The 16,431-nt window shown below is 40.8% G+C and overlaps 1 protein-coding gene across 4 annotated transcripts in view; it reads left to right on the top strand.

The window, feature by feature from the left end:
- Window positions 1-16,431, top strand: part of LOC117562308 (WD repeat-containing protein 7) — a 113,393-nt gene that overhangs the window by 81,515 nt on the left and 15,447 nt on the right. For all 4 annotated transcript variants that reach the window (XM_034240118.1, XM_034240126.1, XM_034240110.1 and 1 more), the window contains 4 exons: window positions 5,069-5,255; window positions 14,700-14,817; window positions 15,570-15,719; window positions 15,960-16,042. In XM_034240118.1, the coding sequence (XP_034096009.1) occupies window positions 5,069-5,255; window positions 14,700-14,817; window positions 15,570-15,719; window positions 15,960-16,042 (538 nt within the window). The remainder of the gene's footprint in view (window positions 1-5,068; window positions 5,256-14,699; window positions 14,818-15,569; window positions 15,720-15,959; window positions 16,043-16,431) is intronic.

Raw genomic sequence — 16,431 nt, 5'->3', positions numbered from 1 at the left:
TATTTAGGAATAGGAAATAATTGTACAAAGTTATATTTATCGTAGTTAAGTAATGGAATTAATTTTGATTCACAGGATACGTTTTTACTGATTTAAAACTTCTGAAAGCTTACAGTAAGACTTAACAATGGCTAATCAAATGTAGTAAGTGCTTGTGTCCAACACCATTTGTGCTTACTGTAGCTAACGTAATTTGCTTGTCCTCCAAAAATAGGGACTAGGTGATGAAGAGAATATATGAAGTGCTTATTGGTGCACTTTTGCAGCTAGCAATCTCACAGCTAGCATGCTAGTTAGCCAAGAACGGTACAGTAGCCAACCTCAGGTGTTCTTCATGTATGCACTGGTTGTTGACGAAATACTACTTTAATCATTATAATTGTATCTTTAGACAAAGCTTTCTCCTGTTCTTTCTCGCTCTCACTGGCTCTTGTTCTTCCTTTTTTTAAATTGGTTTTGGCCATTTTAAAAAGGATTTATTTTTCTCTCCATGCAGCAAGTCCAGTCCGGCTCTCATCCACTTACCGAGTCCCCAACATTGATTTACCTTCACCTCTCATTTAAGCTCGGAGGAAGAGAGAGAGAAAGGAGGGGTGTAGGGCAGATGGAGGAAAGAAAGTAGAAAGCCTGTTAGTGGTCTCCTCGGCCTGGTAAACTTTAGACATCGCCAATCTGTCTCTATTTCACACTCTCTGCTTCCCTCCCTCCTTTATTCCTTTCCACTTCCTTCCCTTCTTCCTTCCTCCCTCCCTCCTTCCTCCTGCTCTAATCACCCTCTCCGTGTTAATGTGACATGTTTACTGCTCTAACTAACAGCTCATTATGGCCAGCGGATGCTTTGTCAATAGTTATTGGTTCATTTGGGTCGGGGCTTTCCTTTAAACAAAGATGTCCGCCGTGAGAAATGGACCCGAGTTGGGACCTTTCTCACTTCCTGCTCACAGACCAGATAGGAGGTGTTGAAATGTAAATCTATGGTCAATCTAGCCAATTACAGCAGTGATTGTCAACGGCCATCTTAATTAGTACATGACAAATAATATGTATAATGGCTTCTAGGTGCAAATGTGGTTCTGTCAGGTTCACACACACACACACACACACACACACACACACACACACACACACACACACACACACACACACACCCCCCCCTGTCACTGCAAACACCATTGACCTTTGACATCATAACCCCTGAGACCTGCTATGTGTTGGGGGGGGGGGAAGTTGCTGGTTGTTGGAAGAGCACGTTCGCGCATATTCATAAAGTCAGGGGTTTGAATTTGACTGGTGACCTTTGGCCCCATGACCCCCCCAAATGATACCTCCCACCAAACCATCCTAACATCCCACACAGTCACCTACCAAGTTAATTTATTGATTATCAGTTTATTTGAAACTAATGTTTGGTTGATTTTTCTATCGAAGGTAAAATTATGTTCACCTTCTATGATGCCATTGTCTAAATGAATTATAAACGTGCTTGTAATGCTTTAATATATTCTGCTTATAGCATTGTATAATACTAATTAGCAGCATCCATTATATGCGAGTGAGTCAAACATTTTGAAACACAAAAGAGCAATATATGCATGGACTTCATTAGATGTTTTTCATTTTACTTAAAGCAAATAATGACCCCTTAGAGCAGGGGGGTCAAACTCAAATACACAGTGGGCCAAAAAAAAAATGGGTACTAGTCGAGGGCCGGACTGGTTTAATGTTTATTGCAGAACGTATTGAAATGAACCTATTGCACATATTAAACCTGGAACTAACAAAGCGTAAATTATTGCCTATAAAAACAACATTAAACATTAAATAATCAGTTGCATTCATTTCTTATGGCTCTATCTGCAGCTTTTCCAGAGTCATTTCTTATGAGTACATTTTCCCACAGGCCAACAACAGCTTCAAAAAAACTATTCCCCTCAAAGAGAAAACCAAACATGTCCTGTTGTCGAGAGAGAAAGTGCAGAAGGAAACATCCATTGAACTCAGTGTGCTGCTCTGTGATGCTAGCTCAGATACTTGGCATCTCATCTCGGGTGCAAGGTCATCAATGTTTGGGGTCAGGCTCTGAGCTGAGGAGACCCTCAGGATGGAGTGAAGGTGTGCGTGCAATATACCGGAGGGCCAGATCTAATAGTAATTAGAAATTATCCTGCGGGCCGAAATTAAATCCACCACGGGCCTGATTTGGCCCCCGGGCCTCGAGTTTGACACATTGTACTGTATTATATCTTCCTATACTCTAGGAAGGTCATAAGATCACTTATGGTAACTAATAAACACTTAGAATGCATTAAATAGTTATAAAACGATTATTAAGTGTTAGAAATAATTACAATATTTCTAACACTTAATAATCGTTTTATAACTATTTAATGCATTCTAATACACTTGGATCCTTGAACTTCAATGAATGCTTGATTGAATGGAAACTTTCCCTATACAGTATACGAAAAATACATCTTGTCTTCATTACATTTCGACAGTTTCTACAGAAAAGTTGTATATTTTTAAGAAAGACTGTTAAGAAAATTAAGGTGGAAAAAGCACAGGCATGCTGGCGGTCTAAGAAAGTGAGTTCTAATAATCACTAACTGGAGGTCAAAGTTCCTCACTGGTGATATTTATAGTCTTTTTTGTATGTATATTGATGTGTGTTACAAAAACATGATTGATTTGAGCTCTTAATGGTGTTTGCTAATCACCATCTTACGGTCAAAGTTCACCACCGTATCAGTGCTTCAGTCACAACATCCAACATACATCCATCTCCTATATTTGGAAGTATTTCTCGAGTTAAATCATGATTTTTAGGTTATAATGCGTAAACAACATAGACTCTATAAAGAGGATGTTATATTTTAATGCTAGATTATTTAACAAAACATTATAGCTGTTTATAGTTTTTTGTTTACATGCTATCCAAGTATGCTGCCCATTTTTGAAGCTTTATATAAGTGGTTTTGTCCCAGACTTGTCCCTGCACCAGTACATTCCCTAAAAATATTTCTTATCAGAGTAAATACTAATAAATAATTAATTTAGCTCACTGTCTGTGGACAACAATAAGTTACAACCTTATACAATAAACATTCATCACAAGTGAGAAGAAAATGGCACGCATTATTTGAATTAATAGAAAATGTATTGCAATCAACCCAGTATTTCATTTCATCCGCCATGGTTCTGCGTCATAGGAAGTCGGAAATTCGTGTTTCAACTTCGCTCCGAGTTGTTGTTTTGATTTAAGGGGGCGTTCATATTTATTTTCCTGATTATTCCACACCACAGGACTGCAGAATAACAACACACCGGCATGTTTGACTCTTTGTCTCTTCGCAAAAAGCCTCAACATAACTGCTAACATTATTAGCTTGGAGGTCCATCTCTTACAGTCTTAGTCGCCCGTAACGACGTAGCATAACGATGCTAACACAGTTAAAGCTTCCGGAATGTATTATAACCGTCGTACCCAGCAATGCTAACACGGTTAGCCTGTAGCTATACGTTTCATAGCCCCATCCATAAGCTGTGTAGATGTAAACCAATAAGGAAGGGGGTTTGCCATTTAAGGGGGGGATTGATGATTAAATGCCAGGCGATCCAGATGATGCGTGCGTCTGGAGGACCTTAAGAGCCACCACATCATTATAAATACCTATAGTAAATGATCTGTTTTATGTAATATGTTTCTTTATATAATGACTGTGTACCATTTACATTTAAAGTGAAAATATAATAAACTTTATTGATCTCTGAGTGGTCTCAGACAGCAGAAGGATACAGATTTCAAGATTCAAGGCTTTTATTGTCATTGTACAGTACAGCTACAGTGTAGTTATGACAATGGAAATCTTAGGTCACAGGCTCCTCCAACAGTGCAACAACAATAAAACAGCCTTCCCAATGTTCAATCTGGTTCTGATATAATACAACGCCTAACAGATACACATTTTTTAAATTGCAGTTCAAAATATGACTTGATTTATTATACACTGGTATACTTCTCGTAGCCACTAGCTTTGAATAAATGCATACATGACGAGTTCATTCCTGGTTCTCGCGTACCAAATGACACCAGATGTTTATTATTTATCTTTCTGTCTTGAATTTCCTCTGACTTTATCTCTTGGAAGCACTTTGTAAAGAATCTGCTAAAAGCTCTGGACCTCAAGCTTCAGTGGGTGAGGTTTGGGGGGGAGGGGTGGTGCGAGTTATTGAGGGATGGAGCCTTAATGGTCAGCCTGTCCCCACAGAGACTGGCTCAAATGTCAGGTCAGCTATGAAGTGACCTCCATCCCGCTTGGTGTGTGTGTGTGTGTGTGTGTGTGTGTGTGTGTGTGTGTGTGTGTGTGTGTGTGTGTGTGTGTGTGTGTGTGTGTGTGTGTGTGTGTGTGTGTGTGTGTGTGTGTGTGTGTGTGTGTGTGTGTGTGTGTGTGTGTGTGTGTGTGTGTGTGTGTGTGTGTGTGTGTGTGTGTGTGTGTGTGTGTGTGTGTGTGTGTGTGTGTGTGTGTGTGTGTGTGTGTGTGTGTGTGTGTGTGTGTGTGTGTGTGTGTGTGTGTGTGTGTGGTGGTGTGTGTGTGTGTGTGTGTGGTGTGTGTGTGTGTGAGGTGTGGGGTGTGTGTGTGGTGTGTGTGTGTGGTGCCCTTAAATGTCATAAAACAGTGGCAAAATGTCTGACTTTCTTGCTCAAAGTCCAAGCGGACATCTTACTTTTTTTTTTTCAAAACCCAAAGATATTTGCTTTTATAAGATTTAAAAGTGACAGAGAAAACAGGAAATATCCATATTTGAGATGCCGAAATCAGCCATTTTTGCATTCAATATTATCATATAACATTAATCGAGTATGAAAAACAGTTATATTGATCAGCTCATTGATTAGTTGTTCAATTGCTGTAGCTGTATTTACACCAGGGCTAATATGGTCATATATTTAACTACAATATGTTAAAATGATTTTCTGTCACGATAGCTGATGGAACTTCAGTGTTTTGAGTGTTCTTTCGATTGCTTCTCGACATGATTCTCACCTTCCTGTTTGTACCGTTTGCAGGTAAGGCGCTGACCTTCCTGCTGCTGCAGCCCCCCAGCCCCAAGCTGCCCCCCCACAGCACCATCCGCCGCACCGCCATCGATCTGATTGGCCGAGGCTTCACCGTGTGGGAGCCTTATATGGACGTGTCGGCGGTGCTCATGGGGCTCCTGGAGCTCTGTGCTGACGCCGACAAGCAGCTGACCAAGTGAGTCCACCGCAGATTAATGACAAAACTATATGTATCTAACATTTTTTAAAACACTATACTTAAATATATAAGGAAACCGAAAGAGGACCTGCGGAATTCATATTTTAAATAACAATTTTGTAGTCAAAGAAAGGTGGAATCTTTTTTTTGTACTTTGTTTATTGGGTTTTTTCAACAGCATAGTTATTCTATCAGAACATGTGTCAAAAGCAGGTAAACACATCTTCACTTTATAGAAACATACGTAGAGTAACACTGTAAATACTGCTTAACAGGTTGAATCTTTCTAAACATGTTGCAAAGTTTTCCTACTCGAATGAGACTAATCTTTCAATTTTATTTTTATTTTTATTTAACCTTTATTTAACCAGATAAAAAGCACTGAGATCAAATCTCATTTACAATGCTGACCTGGCCAAGAAGGCAGCAACGTTACTCATTATTACACATAACACAGACACATCAAATACAGAGAACACAACTAAGTAAACAAAAGGCGAAAAGCAGTCACTACATTGTGCACATTAGGACAGTAAGAACGGTGCACTACTTATTAGTGCAAGAGCAGCTGGTGGTAAGGACCTCAGACAACTTCAATTTAAAACATGCTATAGAGACAAGTGCCCTCAGTTTGAGGTGTGATTGAAGGTCATTCCAAGACCAAGGACCATAATGAAAAAGACTCCTTTTCCCAGCCTCAGTCCGCACAGCAGGAACCTGGACCCGTATCCAGGCACTGGATCTGAGGTTGTAAGAGTCACAAACTGGAGCAAATCTGGCACATATGTACAGTGGAAGCTTTCCTAAAATGGCTTTATACATTAATAAAAACTAGGGATGCACCGAATATTCGGCCACCGAAAATTATCGGCCGAAAATGGTTAAAAAGGCCGAAAGGGTTTTAGCACCGAAAAAATATCACCGAATGTCAGAACAGGCTTACGTTGGTAACCTAACGTGTTGTTGTGATGACGTAATAAAGACGCGGCGACCATGCTCGCGGCTGGCTCACAGGGGGGGGGGGGGGGGGGGAACATTGACCTTTGTCATCGAGATTGCCCTGAGCCTTTAACAAATCGTATTAAATAATCTGATGACAGACTGTAAACAGAATAGCTGAAATTTTAACAAACTAAATAACTCTGTTTCCTCTAATCATTAACCCATGTTTGTATCATGTAGTTAACTCCGTGTGTTGCTGCTAGCATACAGAACACCTGACGTGGAAACGTTACTCGTGGATGGGGCTACAGAGCTGCTAGAAAGACGGTCGAACCCGGTACATTCCTCCGTCTGCATGCGGTGCACTTTTGATAAATGTTTAGACAAATTGCTCGTGCTTACATGCTAAACTCTTATTGCACTTATGGTAACAAGTATTCTCCACATCGAGACAGGTAAAGTTTAACCACACCTCGGAGCGCGTTCTCTCCGCCATCTCCGCAGTGTGCTCCGCTGCATGTAGCAGCTGCGTGTGTGTAAACTGCCCCGCCCCCTCGCACACAGACGGGGAGAGAGATCTCGTCTGATCGAAAATACATCATAGACGAATTTGTTGTCTTTGCATATTAGAAACGAGTTGGCGACACTAAGACTGCGATATAATGTTTTTTAGCAATAATACATGACATATATAAATGTACTGTATGCATTCAAAAGTGCTGAATAAATGTTTTATGGACCCATAATAGTGATTATTATTTAAGTTAAGTTTTGCCATAATCATGTCTATTTCCATAATCAGGTAGCTGAACAACATTGGTAAAAAATGTATACATTATATATATATATATTTCTATTAATCATTTTCGGCCTTTCGGTTTTCGGCCAACTGTTTCCTATTTTCGGTATCGGTTTCGGCCAAGAATTTCCCATTCGGTGCACCCCTAATAAAAACCAATGCTGCATCCTACGCATAGTAAGTGAGGACCATCCAGTTAGGCTACACAGTGTGCAATGATGAGTCCTATAGGGTGCATTTGATATATAACGCAGTGCAGCATGGTAGAGTGGGTCAAGTTTGGCCAAAACAGTGGGACAGGCAAATCTATAGATGGTATCACCGTAGTCCAGCTGGGACCGGAATAAGCCAGAGACCAACCTTTTACGGGATGAAGTTGAAAAACAACATTTAAGTCTGAAAAGGAAGCAAAGAGTGAATTTCAATTTCTTTGATAGAACTTCAATGTGGTGTTTAAAGTTCAGATTACTGTCCAACCAAAAGCCAAGATATTTGTAGGTATCGACAAACTCAACAGAGACGCCATCAAGGGTGTCAATGGAGAGGCAAGAGGACGCTGACTTGGGAGCAAAAAGCATTGCTTTGGTTTTCTTACTGTTCAAAAGCAGTTTGGAATCAAGAAGCGCTTGCTGCAGCGTGATAACATCAGATTTTAGATTGGAAACATCTCCAGAGAAGGAGCACATGAATATACAATAGTGTCATCAGCATACATATGATAGTTGTTATAATGCGTGTAGAGCATTCGCTTTCAGACTGCTTTTGTCAATACGGGATGCTGCGGGATGAGCTATCTGTCATAACATTACACCAAAACCAAATTCCAAATGTAGATGTAAAACAGATTGAGAAAAAGCACTTGAAACTTGTCTTTAAATTAGCGTCGCCATGACTAAAGATTTCTATCTCAATTAAGTTTGGATTATTCTTTAACTTGCTTCTTTGGGACCTGTCTTGACTCGCTTGGACTCAGAATGGTTACATGGTGTTAATGCCTAGAGCACAGAGAGCTTTAAGACATGTATTTAATATAGCTCAATACAGCTCACATCATAGCAAAGTTCCAATGTAGCTGTACGAGATACCTAAATATATGAATACACACTGCACATAAAAATATGGATAAATATATAAACGCAGACACACAAACACATACACACACACACACACACACACACACAGAAACACTCAGGCATTACAGAGCCGACACACTGAGTTATGGAGGCCAGTCTGTAACCAGATTGCAGGACATTATGATGATGTAACGATGTCTGCGTTCCTCTGACATGCGAGTCCTCGGTCTGTGTGCATGTGGCTTCAGGATCTCTTTCTAGAAAAACCAGTGGTCAGCTTGTGAAGCAATTTCCTGTTTCTCAAAGGTCAAACCCTTTTCGTTCAGACCAAACATAAAGCGGATTTCTGCCTCGATTTACCGGCGGGAATACGGCTGCTGGAGTGTTCTTTTTTTATTGTTGGCAACCTTTGCCCTTAACAGCCAATGGGACTGCTCATTCGTTAAATTCAGAGCAGCTAATCCAAAAAGAAACCACATACCTTAGCAGTGTTGGTGCTAGGAGTAACAATATAAAAGCATACTTATCAATATGAAAGCTCCCCATAACAAATGCCAAGTATCTCAAAGAAAATATGGACAGAAATGGATTGTTGGTGAAAAATAAATATGTAAGATATTGCATATTTATATATATATATAGTAAAAATTAAACGTTCCTTTATTATTGATTATCGGTCAATTCATTGGGATGGTTACCCCTCATAGGCTTCCAGGTCAATTCAACTCATGCCACGCGTTATGTGTGTGTTTGCCGCCAATCCGCTTGTATTTGTATCTTTGCATTTACTATGTACATAATCGCTTTAAAAAAACAAAAAACGTTACGATGTAAACACGCCTTTTAGATTTCAAGCAGTTCCCTTTTCCTTACTGAGATAATAATAATACATTACATTTAAAAAAACGCTTTTCCTGGTGCTCAAAGCGCTTACAAGCAAGTAAAACAAAATAACAACAGATACAGACAGAAGTTTATACGCTGGCAGTGAATGTCAGAGAAACAGGTATTGACTGATAGTCACCTAGAGATGAGTTCTGGCCCTCTTGAACTAAGTACATGTGTGTGTGAGGTTCGTCTCAGCCATCAGCATCACAACCAGCAGAGAGGAGGTCAAAGGTTATGACAGACAGACTTTGCAGTCATTGTGAGGTTGTCGTTAAGTAAAAGCACCATTTTGTGTGTGTGTGTGTGTGTGTGTGTGTGTGTGTGTGTGTGTGTGTGTGTGTGTGTGTGTGTGTGTGTGTGTGTGTGTGTGTGTGTGTGTGTGTGTGTGTGTGTGTGTGTGTGTGTGTGTGGGTGTGTGTGTGTGTGTGTGTGTGTGTGTGTGTGTGTGTGTGTGTGTGTGTGTGTGTGTGTGTGTGTGTGTGTGTGTGTGTGTGTGTGTGTGTGTGTGTGTGTGTGTGTGTGTGTGTGTGTGTGTGTGGCCAACATGAGGAGTTGATCTCATTAAGGCTGACACTTGAGCTGGGTCAGTCAGGTTAAATGAGTATAGATATGTCTGTAGGGTGTGTGTGAGTTGCATACAGTACAATGTTCTGTGTAAAACAAACATTAGTGGACAGACAGATCCTAAACCAAATCAACATTTAGTTTAGAAACAGTGCCGAGTGATTGTTGGAACTAATCATTAGTTCATCATGTGAACAAACTGATTGAACAGGTTTTTGGTTGATTTCTTTTGTATTATAACACAGGTTAGTTGAATACACAATTCTGATTGGTCGATTTAAACATTATTTTTTTTATATCAGACCACTGCTAAGGACGCTCTGATCAAAGGTCTATGCACTATGGTTTTAGACAGAGGGTGAAAAGAGGTGCTGCAGAACAGGCAGTATGTCTGAACCATCCAGTAACCCTGTAACTGGTTGCGTAAAACAGTCAGTCAGTCACACACTGTCTGGGTTTCTTGCAGCAGTGACTCTCGTCATGTGATCGAGGCTAGTCCTCCTCCCTGCATAAAAAAAATCAATACATCCAATCTCCACTGTGTGTATGTGTGTGACTCAGTATTGACTGGATAATGTCAGTGTGATACTGGCTGTGAATGCAGTGTGTGTGTGTGTGTGTGTGTGTGTGTGTGTGTGTGTGTGTGTGTGTGTGTGTGTGTGTGTGTGTGTGTGTGTGTGTGTGTGTGTGTGTGTGTGTGTGTGTGTGTGTGTGTGTGTGTGTGTGTGTGTGTGTGTGTGTGTGTGTGTGTGTGTGTGTGTGTGTGTGTGTGTGTGTGTGTGTGTGTGTGTGTGTGTTTCTTGTCAACTACACAATTCAGTAGTTGTTTTTTATTTTATAATCCAGTTAATTGTTTCTTGACTGGGAAACTCCTAATTTTATAGTTTTATATTTTATTTAGTTTACAATTTTGTATATGTGTCTTCTTTAAGGCACAATTATAGCCTAGCTATTAATCGATACTCTACAATCTACATAGAGTATATGTCTAAATGTGTGTATAAAAACACCTCTCTCTATAGTCTTAGTGTGCGTGCATGTGTGTGTCTGTGCATGTGTGTGCATGTGTGTCTGTGCATGTGTGTGTCTGTGCATGTGTGTGTCTGTGCATGTGTGTGTCTGTGCATGTGTGTCCGTCTCCTACAAATGTAATGCTAATCCAGATTATTTCATTACACGTTCTTAATGTTGGTTATTACCCTCGGTGCTTCTCAGTACAATTAGCTCCCTGCTCTCCTGCTGCCCTATATCAACACTGTGACTGTTTCCAATTACAGCCACCTCTCTAAATGAAATTAAACATTTCAGTATTGCTGATATATTGCCAATATATTACCAGTATTAATTACAGGTGCTGAGGCTGTGATCACAGGAGATGAATTGTGCAGCTCGGCCGCCCATCACACACTCTCTCTCTCCCCTGAGTCGTTCCTTAACAAGCTGCCTTGCTCGCCCCCCCCCTCTCTCTATCTCTCTCACACACACTCAGAGGAGCTTGTGGCCAGCTGTTAGGGTTAGTGTCTAATTCCTGTTGCATTGTGGGAGTCCATTATGCCGTCGTCCGGTGAATGGCTCCCATTGAATGGGCCTTGACATTATAAGCTGCCCGCTAATCTCTTCACTCCATATATTAGTGAAGCTCCATCTCTCTGCCGCCTCGCCGTGTCATCTCTCTTTCTCCCCGTGTCTATAAAAAGGCTTTTCTTCTTTAGATCATTATAGCACCTTCCTTTTAAAGGATGAGACTCATGATATGTTGTATGTTTCTAGTTGTAAACAAAACTCAAATCAACAATGAATGTATCTGCTAACATAATAGCCCGATGTATCGTTTTTCTGTGCCATACAGCTCCATTGTTGTCCAAAAACCATTAAAAACACATCAGTAAGACTCAGTTGCACAGGGTGACATGGTCCTTTATTACCATGAACACACACACTTGTTTATTTTGACTAAGTCGTACTTAAACCTAGCCTGAAATCGCTACACGAAATCACAAATGCCTTTTTTTACTTTGACTTCAACACCAGTAATTTGTGACTTCATTAGGACTTTAGCCATTTGAGTTGCAATGTCTTGATGTCCGTCCTTTCCCTGGCAAATGTCAAGATTCAAGGCTTTATTGTCGTGTGCACATTAGCTACAGTGTAGATATGGTAATGGCAAACGTCAGTCACAGGCTCCTCCAACAGTGCAACGTGGATAGATATATATATAGGACATAGAACAAATAAAATAGTGCAAGAGAATGTTTTGAGATGTGCAAGTAAATACAAATAAATAGTAATAGTGCAAGAAGAGTCTATATACAAGTAAATGGAATGTGATATATTAGATAAATAATTTGCAAGATGCAAACAGATGAATGTTTAAGGATGTTCTTTAAAAAGTTCAGGTGTTTAACAGTCTGTGGAAGGAAACTGAATGAAAACGTGCAGAAATTACAAGTACTAAGGAACACCTGTACATTAAAGGTCACCTATTATACAAAGTGCACGTTTTCATGTCTTTTCTACATCAACACGTGTCCCCTCTTCTTCATGTCTCTTCTACATCAACATGTGTCCCCTCTTCTTCATGTCTCTTCTACATCAACATGTGTCCCCTCTTCTTCATGTCTCTTCTTCATCAGCATGTGTCCCCTCTTCTTCATGTCTCTTCTACATCAACATGTGTCCCCTCTTCTTCATGTCTCTTCTACATCAACATGTGTCCCCTCTTCTTCATGTCTCTTCTACATCAACATGTGTCCCCTCTTCTTCATGTATCTTCTACATCAACATGTGTCCCCTCTTCTCCATGTCTCTTCTACATCAACATGTGTCCCCTCTTCTTCATGTCTCTTCTACATCAACATGTGTCCCCTCTTTTTCATGTCTCTTCTACATCAACATGTGTCCCCTCTTCTTCATGTCTCTTCTACATCAACATGTGTCCCCTCTTCTTCATGTCTCTTCTACATCAACATGTGTCCCCTCTTCTCCATGTCTCTTCTACATCAACATGTGTCCCCTCTTCTTCATGTCTCTTCTACATCAACATGTGTCCCCTCTTCTCCATGTCTCTTCTACATCAACATGTGTCCCCTCCCCTCTTCTTCATGTCTCTTCTACATCAACATGTGTCCCCCTCTTCTCCATGTCTCTTCTCTACATCAACATGTGTCCCTCTTCTTCAATGTCTCTCTACATCAACATGTGTCCCCTCTTCTTCATGTCTCTTCTACATCCAACATGTGTCCCCATCTTCTTTCATGTCTCTTCTACATCAACATTGTGTCCCCTCTTCTTCATGTCTCGTCTTCATCAGCATGTGTCCCCCTCTTCTCTCATGTCTCTTCTACATCAACATGTGTCCCCTCTTCTTTCATGTCTCTTCTACATCAACATGTGGTCCCCTCTTCTTCATGTCTCTTCTTCTATCATCAGCATTGTCCCCCTCTTCTTCATGTCTCTTCTACATCAACATGTGGTCCCCCTCTTCTTCATGTTCTTCTACATCAACATGTGTCCCCTCTTCTCATGTCTCTTCTACATCAACATGTGTCCCCTCTTCTTCATGTCTCTTCTACATCAACATGTGTCCCCTCTTCTTCATGTCTCTTCTACATAACATGTGGTCCCCTCTTCTTCAGGTCTCTTCTACATCAACATGTGTCCCCTCTTCTTCATGTCTCTTCTACATCAACATGTGTCCCCCTCTTCTTCATGTCTCTTCTACATCAACATGTGTCCCCTCTTCTTCATGTCTCTTCTACATCAACATGTGTCCCCCTCTTCTTCATGTCTCTTCTACATCAACATGTGTCCCCTCTTCTTCATGTCTCTTCTACATCAACATGTGTCCCCTCTTCTTCATGTCTCTTCTACATCAACATGTGTCCCCTCTTCTTCATGTCTCTTCTACATCAACATGTGTCCCCTCTTCTTCATGTCTCTTCTACATCAACATGTGTCCCCTCTTCTCATGTCTCTTCTACATCAACATGTGTCCCCTCTTCTTCATGTCTCTTCTACATCAACATGTGTCCCCTCTTCTTCATGTCTCTTCTACATCAACATGTGTCCCCTCTTCTTCATGTCTCTTCTACATCAACATGTGTCCCCTCTTCTTCATGTCTCTTCATGTCTCTTCTACATCAACATGTGTCCCCTCTTCTCATGTCTCTTCTACATCAACATGTGTCCCCTCTTCTTTCATGTCTCTTCTACATCAACATGTGTCCCCTCTTCTTCATGTCTCTTCTACATCAACATGTGTCCCCTCTTCTTTCATGTCTCTTCTACATCAACATGGTGTCCCCTCTTCTTCATGTCTCTTCTACATCAACATGTGTCCCCTCTTCTTCACGTCTCTTCTACATCAACATGTGTCCCCTCTTCTCTTCTTCATGTCTCTTCTACATCAACATGTGTCCCTCTTCTTCATGTCTCTTCTACATCAAACATGTGTCCCCTCTTCTTCATGTCTCTTCTACATCAACATGTGTCCCCTCTTCTTCATGTCTCTTCTACATCAACATGTGTCCCCTCTTCTTCATGTCTCTTCTACATCAAACATGTGTCCCCTCTTCTTCACGTCTCTTCTACATCAACATGTGTCCCTCTTCTTCACGTCTCTTCTACATCAACATGTGTCCCCTCTTCTTCATGTCTCTTCTACATCAACATGTGTCCCCTCTTCTTCATGTCTCTTCTACATCAACATGTGTCCCCTCTGTGGAAAGAGATTCTGAAAGTTTCAGGAACAAAGATTCTCTCTCTTTTGATCCATTTATATAATAACCTGTCTGAAAATGAGCTGATCAGATTTTGGCCACTTTATGATGTCATAATGATTTGTTGGCTTGTGTAACCATTAGCCAATCAGCAACCAAGGTAACCCCCCCCCCTTATCACCTGCATCTCCTCCTAGAGCACCATTGAGTTCTTTGTAACCAAATCTCTTTCAGAGGGGCGTGGGGAGGGGCTCCTTATTTTCATCCAAAGTAACAGACAGAGAATCAGCACTTTTGAAACAGGGCTGAAACAGAGGGGATTATGGGTAATGCTGCAATGACCTGTTTGGTCAACCAAACACTTCAGAGACATGTTTTGTATAGATCTGAGAGCTGTAATATATTGATGAAAAACAATATAATAGGGGACCTTTAACACATTACTCTCTCTCCACAGTGTCACCATGGGTTTGCCTCTCAACCCTCCGGCAGATTCGGCTCGCTCGTCCCGCCACGCCCTCTCTCTCATCGCCACTGCCCGCCCACCGGCCTTCATCACCACCATCGCCAGAGAGGTGAGTCTGAAATGCTCAAACTAATTCACAAACATCCCATACAGCAGCTTCAAAATGTCATCGGCAAGCACGTCTCAAAACACATCTCTTCACACTGGCATATCCACAATGATCACATCACACGTCCTCCGTTTTATTGATTACATTGTGCTATTTAGTTCTTAGTTTTGTGTACCTTCTACGGCGACCTTGAGAGCTTTGAAAGGCACTTTTTATAAATTTGTATTACACACGTATTGCCTGAGTTTTAGTAGTGTTTCTCTTTTGGTATTCCCACTGTTTCCATGTTGACTCTGGTGGGGGAATAGTGTCAAACAGATATAGGCCACTTTCACTTTCTGTGATTACTCTCTAATAAAAGCCTCCATGTTTCAACATGCATACATTTTTTAATTTGAAACCGCAGCAATCAGAAATGTTTGGTTTGCAATCGAAGTAAATTAATACAGAGTTTCTTTATGGAAAGTTGCCATAGACATCCTGATGTGAACATATAAATATTGTATTACTTTCATCACTAGACCCTGGCTTAGTCACCATTGTGTTACCTCCATCTGCAATAGATAGTGACTAAACAGACATTTACTTTAACCAAAAAGGTTTATAGGTATTAATCAGTTATTGTTTTGGTGCGGGTATTAAAATGCAGGTATCATATTGGTGGTCGTTTAAAGAAATCTAACACAAGACACACACTCTGAAACCATGCACTCAAATGCTAAGTGTGTTTCTCCAATATTTCTGTTTTCCAGGTTCATCGCTTCAACGCAGCTCAGGCCAACTCTCAGTCGCAGCAGAACGTTCACACCACCACTCTGGCCCGAGCCAAGACTGAGATACTGCGAGTCATCGAGATCCTGATCGAGAAGATGCCCGGAGACGTGGTGGATCTGCTGGTCGAGGTAAACATGAACAAATAATGCATGTTTTATGGGTATGTGCAATCTGAGTGAAACAAACCCAGTTGCATATTTGGGGTTTAAGAAATGGTTACCAAAATCTCTTAAAAGCGTTCTATTCTATATCGTTCTATTAAAAAAACAACACAACCATAATGGAAACCATGACCTCCTCCTATTCCTTGCCTCCTTCTCTCCTCCTCCACTCATGTCTCTTTTCTCTCTCCACCTCCTCTTCTGCAGGTGATGGATATCATCATGTATTGTATTGAAGGCTCTCTAGTGAAGAAGAAAGGACTGCAGGAGTGTTTCCCTGCTATTTGCAAGTAAGTGTCTATGAGTGTGCTTACAAGCCCCCATGTGTCCTTATTAGATCAGTAGGGGGTTTCATCGGCAATACAGACATCAACTGCAAGGCAGGTGGCTTTGATTCGTCATGATTCATCTACACCTGTCTGCTAAATCCACTAGAGTTTCAAAACAAAAGTAAGAGAAGATAAATAAATGTTGGGATTATAACTTCCATGTTTCTATTTCTAGTAGCATAACCAACCCTTACCCATGTGTTCTGATAAAGACATATCCAAGCAAAGACCTTAACTGTTAAGGAAAGGAAAACAAGATGGCGTATACTGTAGTCCTTCCTTGGTGCTGTATGCGAAAGCAACTTTTTTAAGAAACTTGAAATGGACATTTTAACGCATTTTAGAAAGGG

The sequence above is a fragment of the Gymnodraco acuticeps genome, unplaced genomic scaffold (assembly GCF_902827175.1).
Source record: "Gymnodraco acuticeps unplaced genomic scaffold, fGymAcu1.1, whole genome shotgun sequence".
In the NCBI taxonomy this organism is placed as follows: domain Eukaryota; kingdom Metazoa; phylum Chordata; class Actinopteri; order Perciformes; family Bathydraconidae; genus Gymnodraco; species Gymnodraco acuticeps.
The sequence above is the reverse complement of the archived record's forward strand: the minus strand, read 5'-3'. Positions and strand labels throughout refer to the sequence as shown.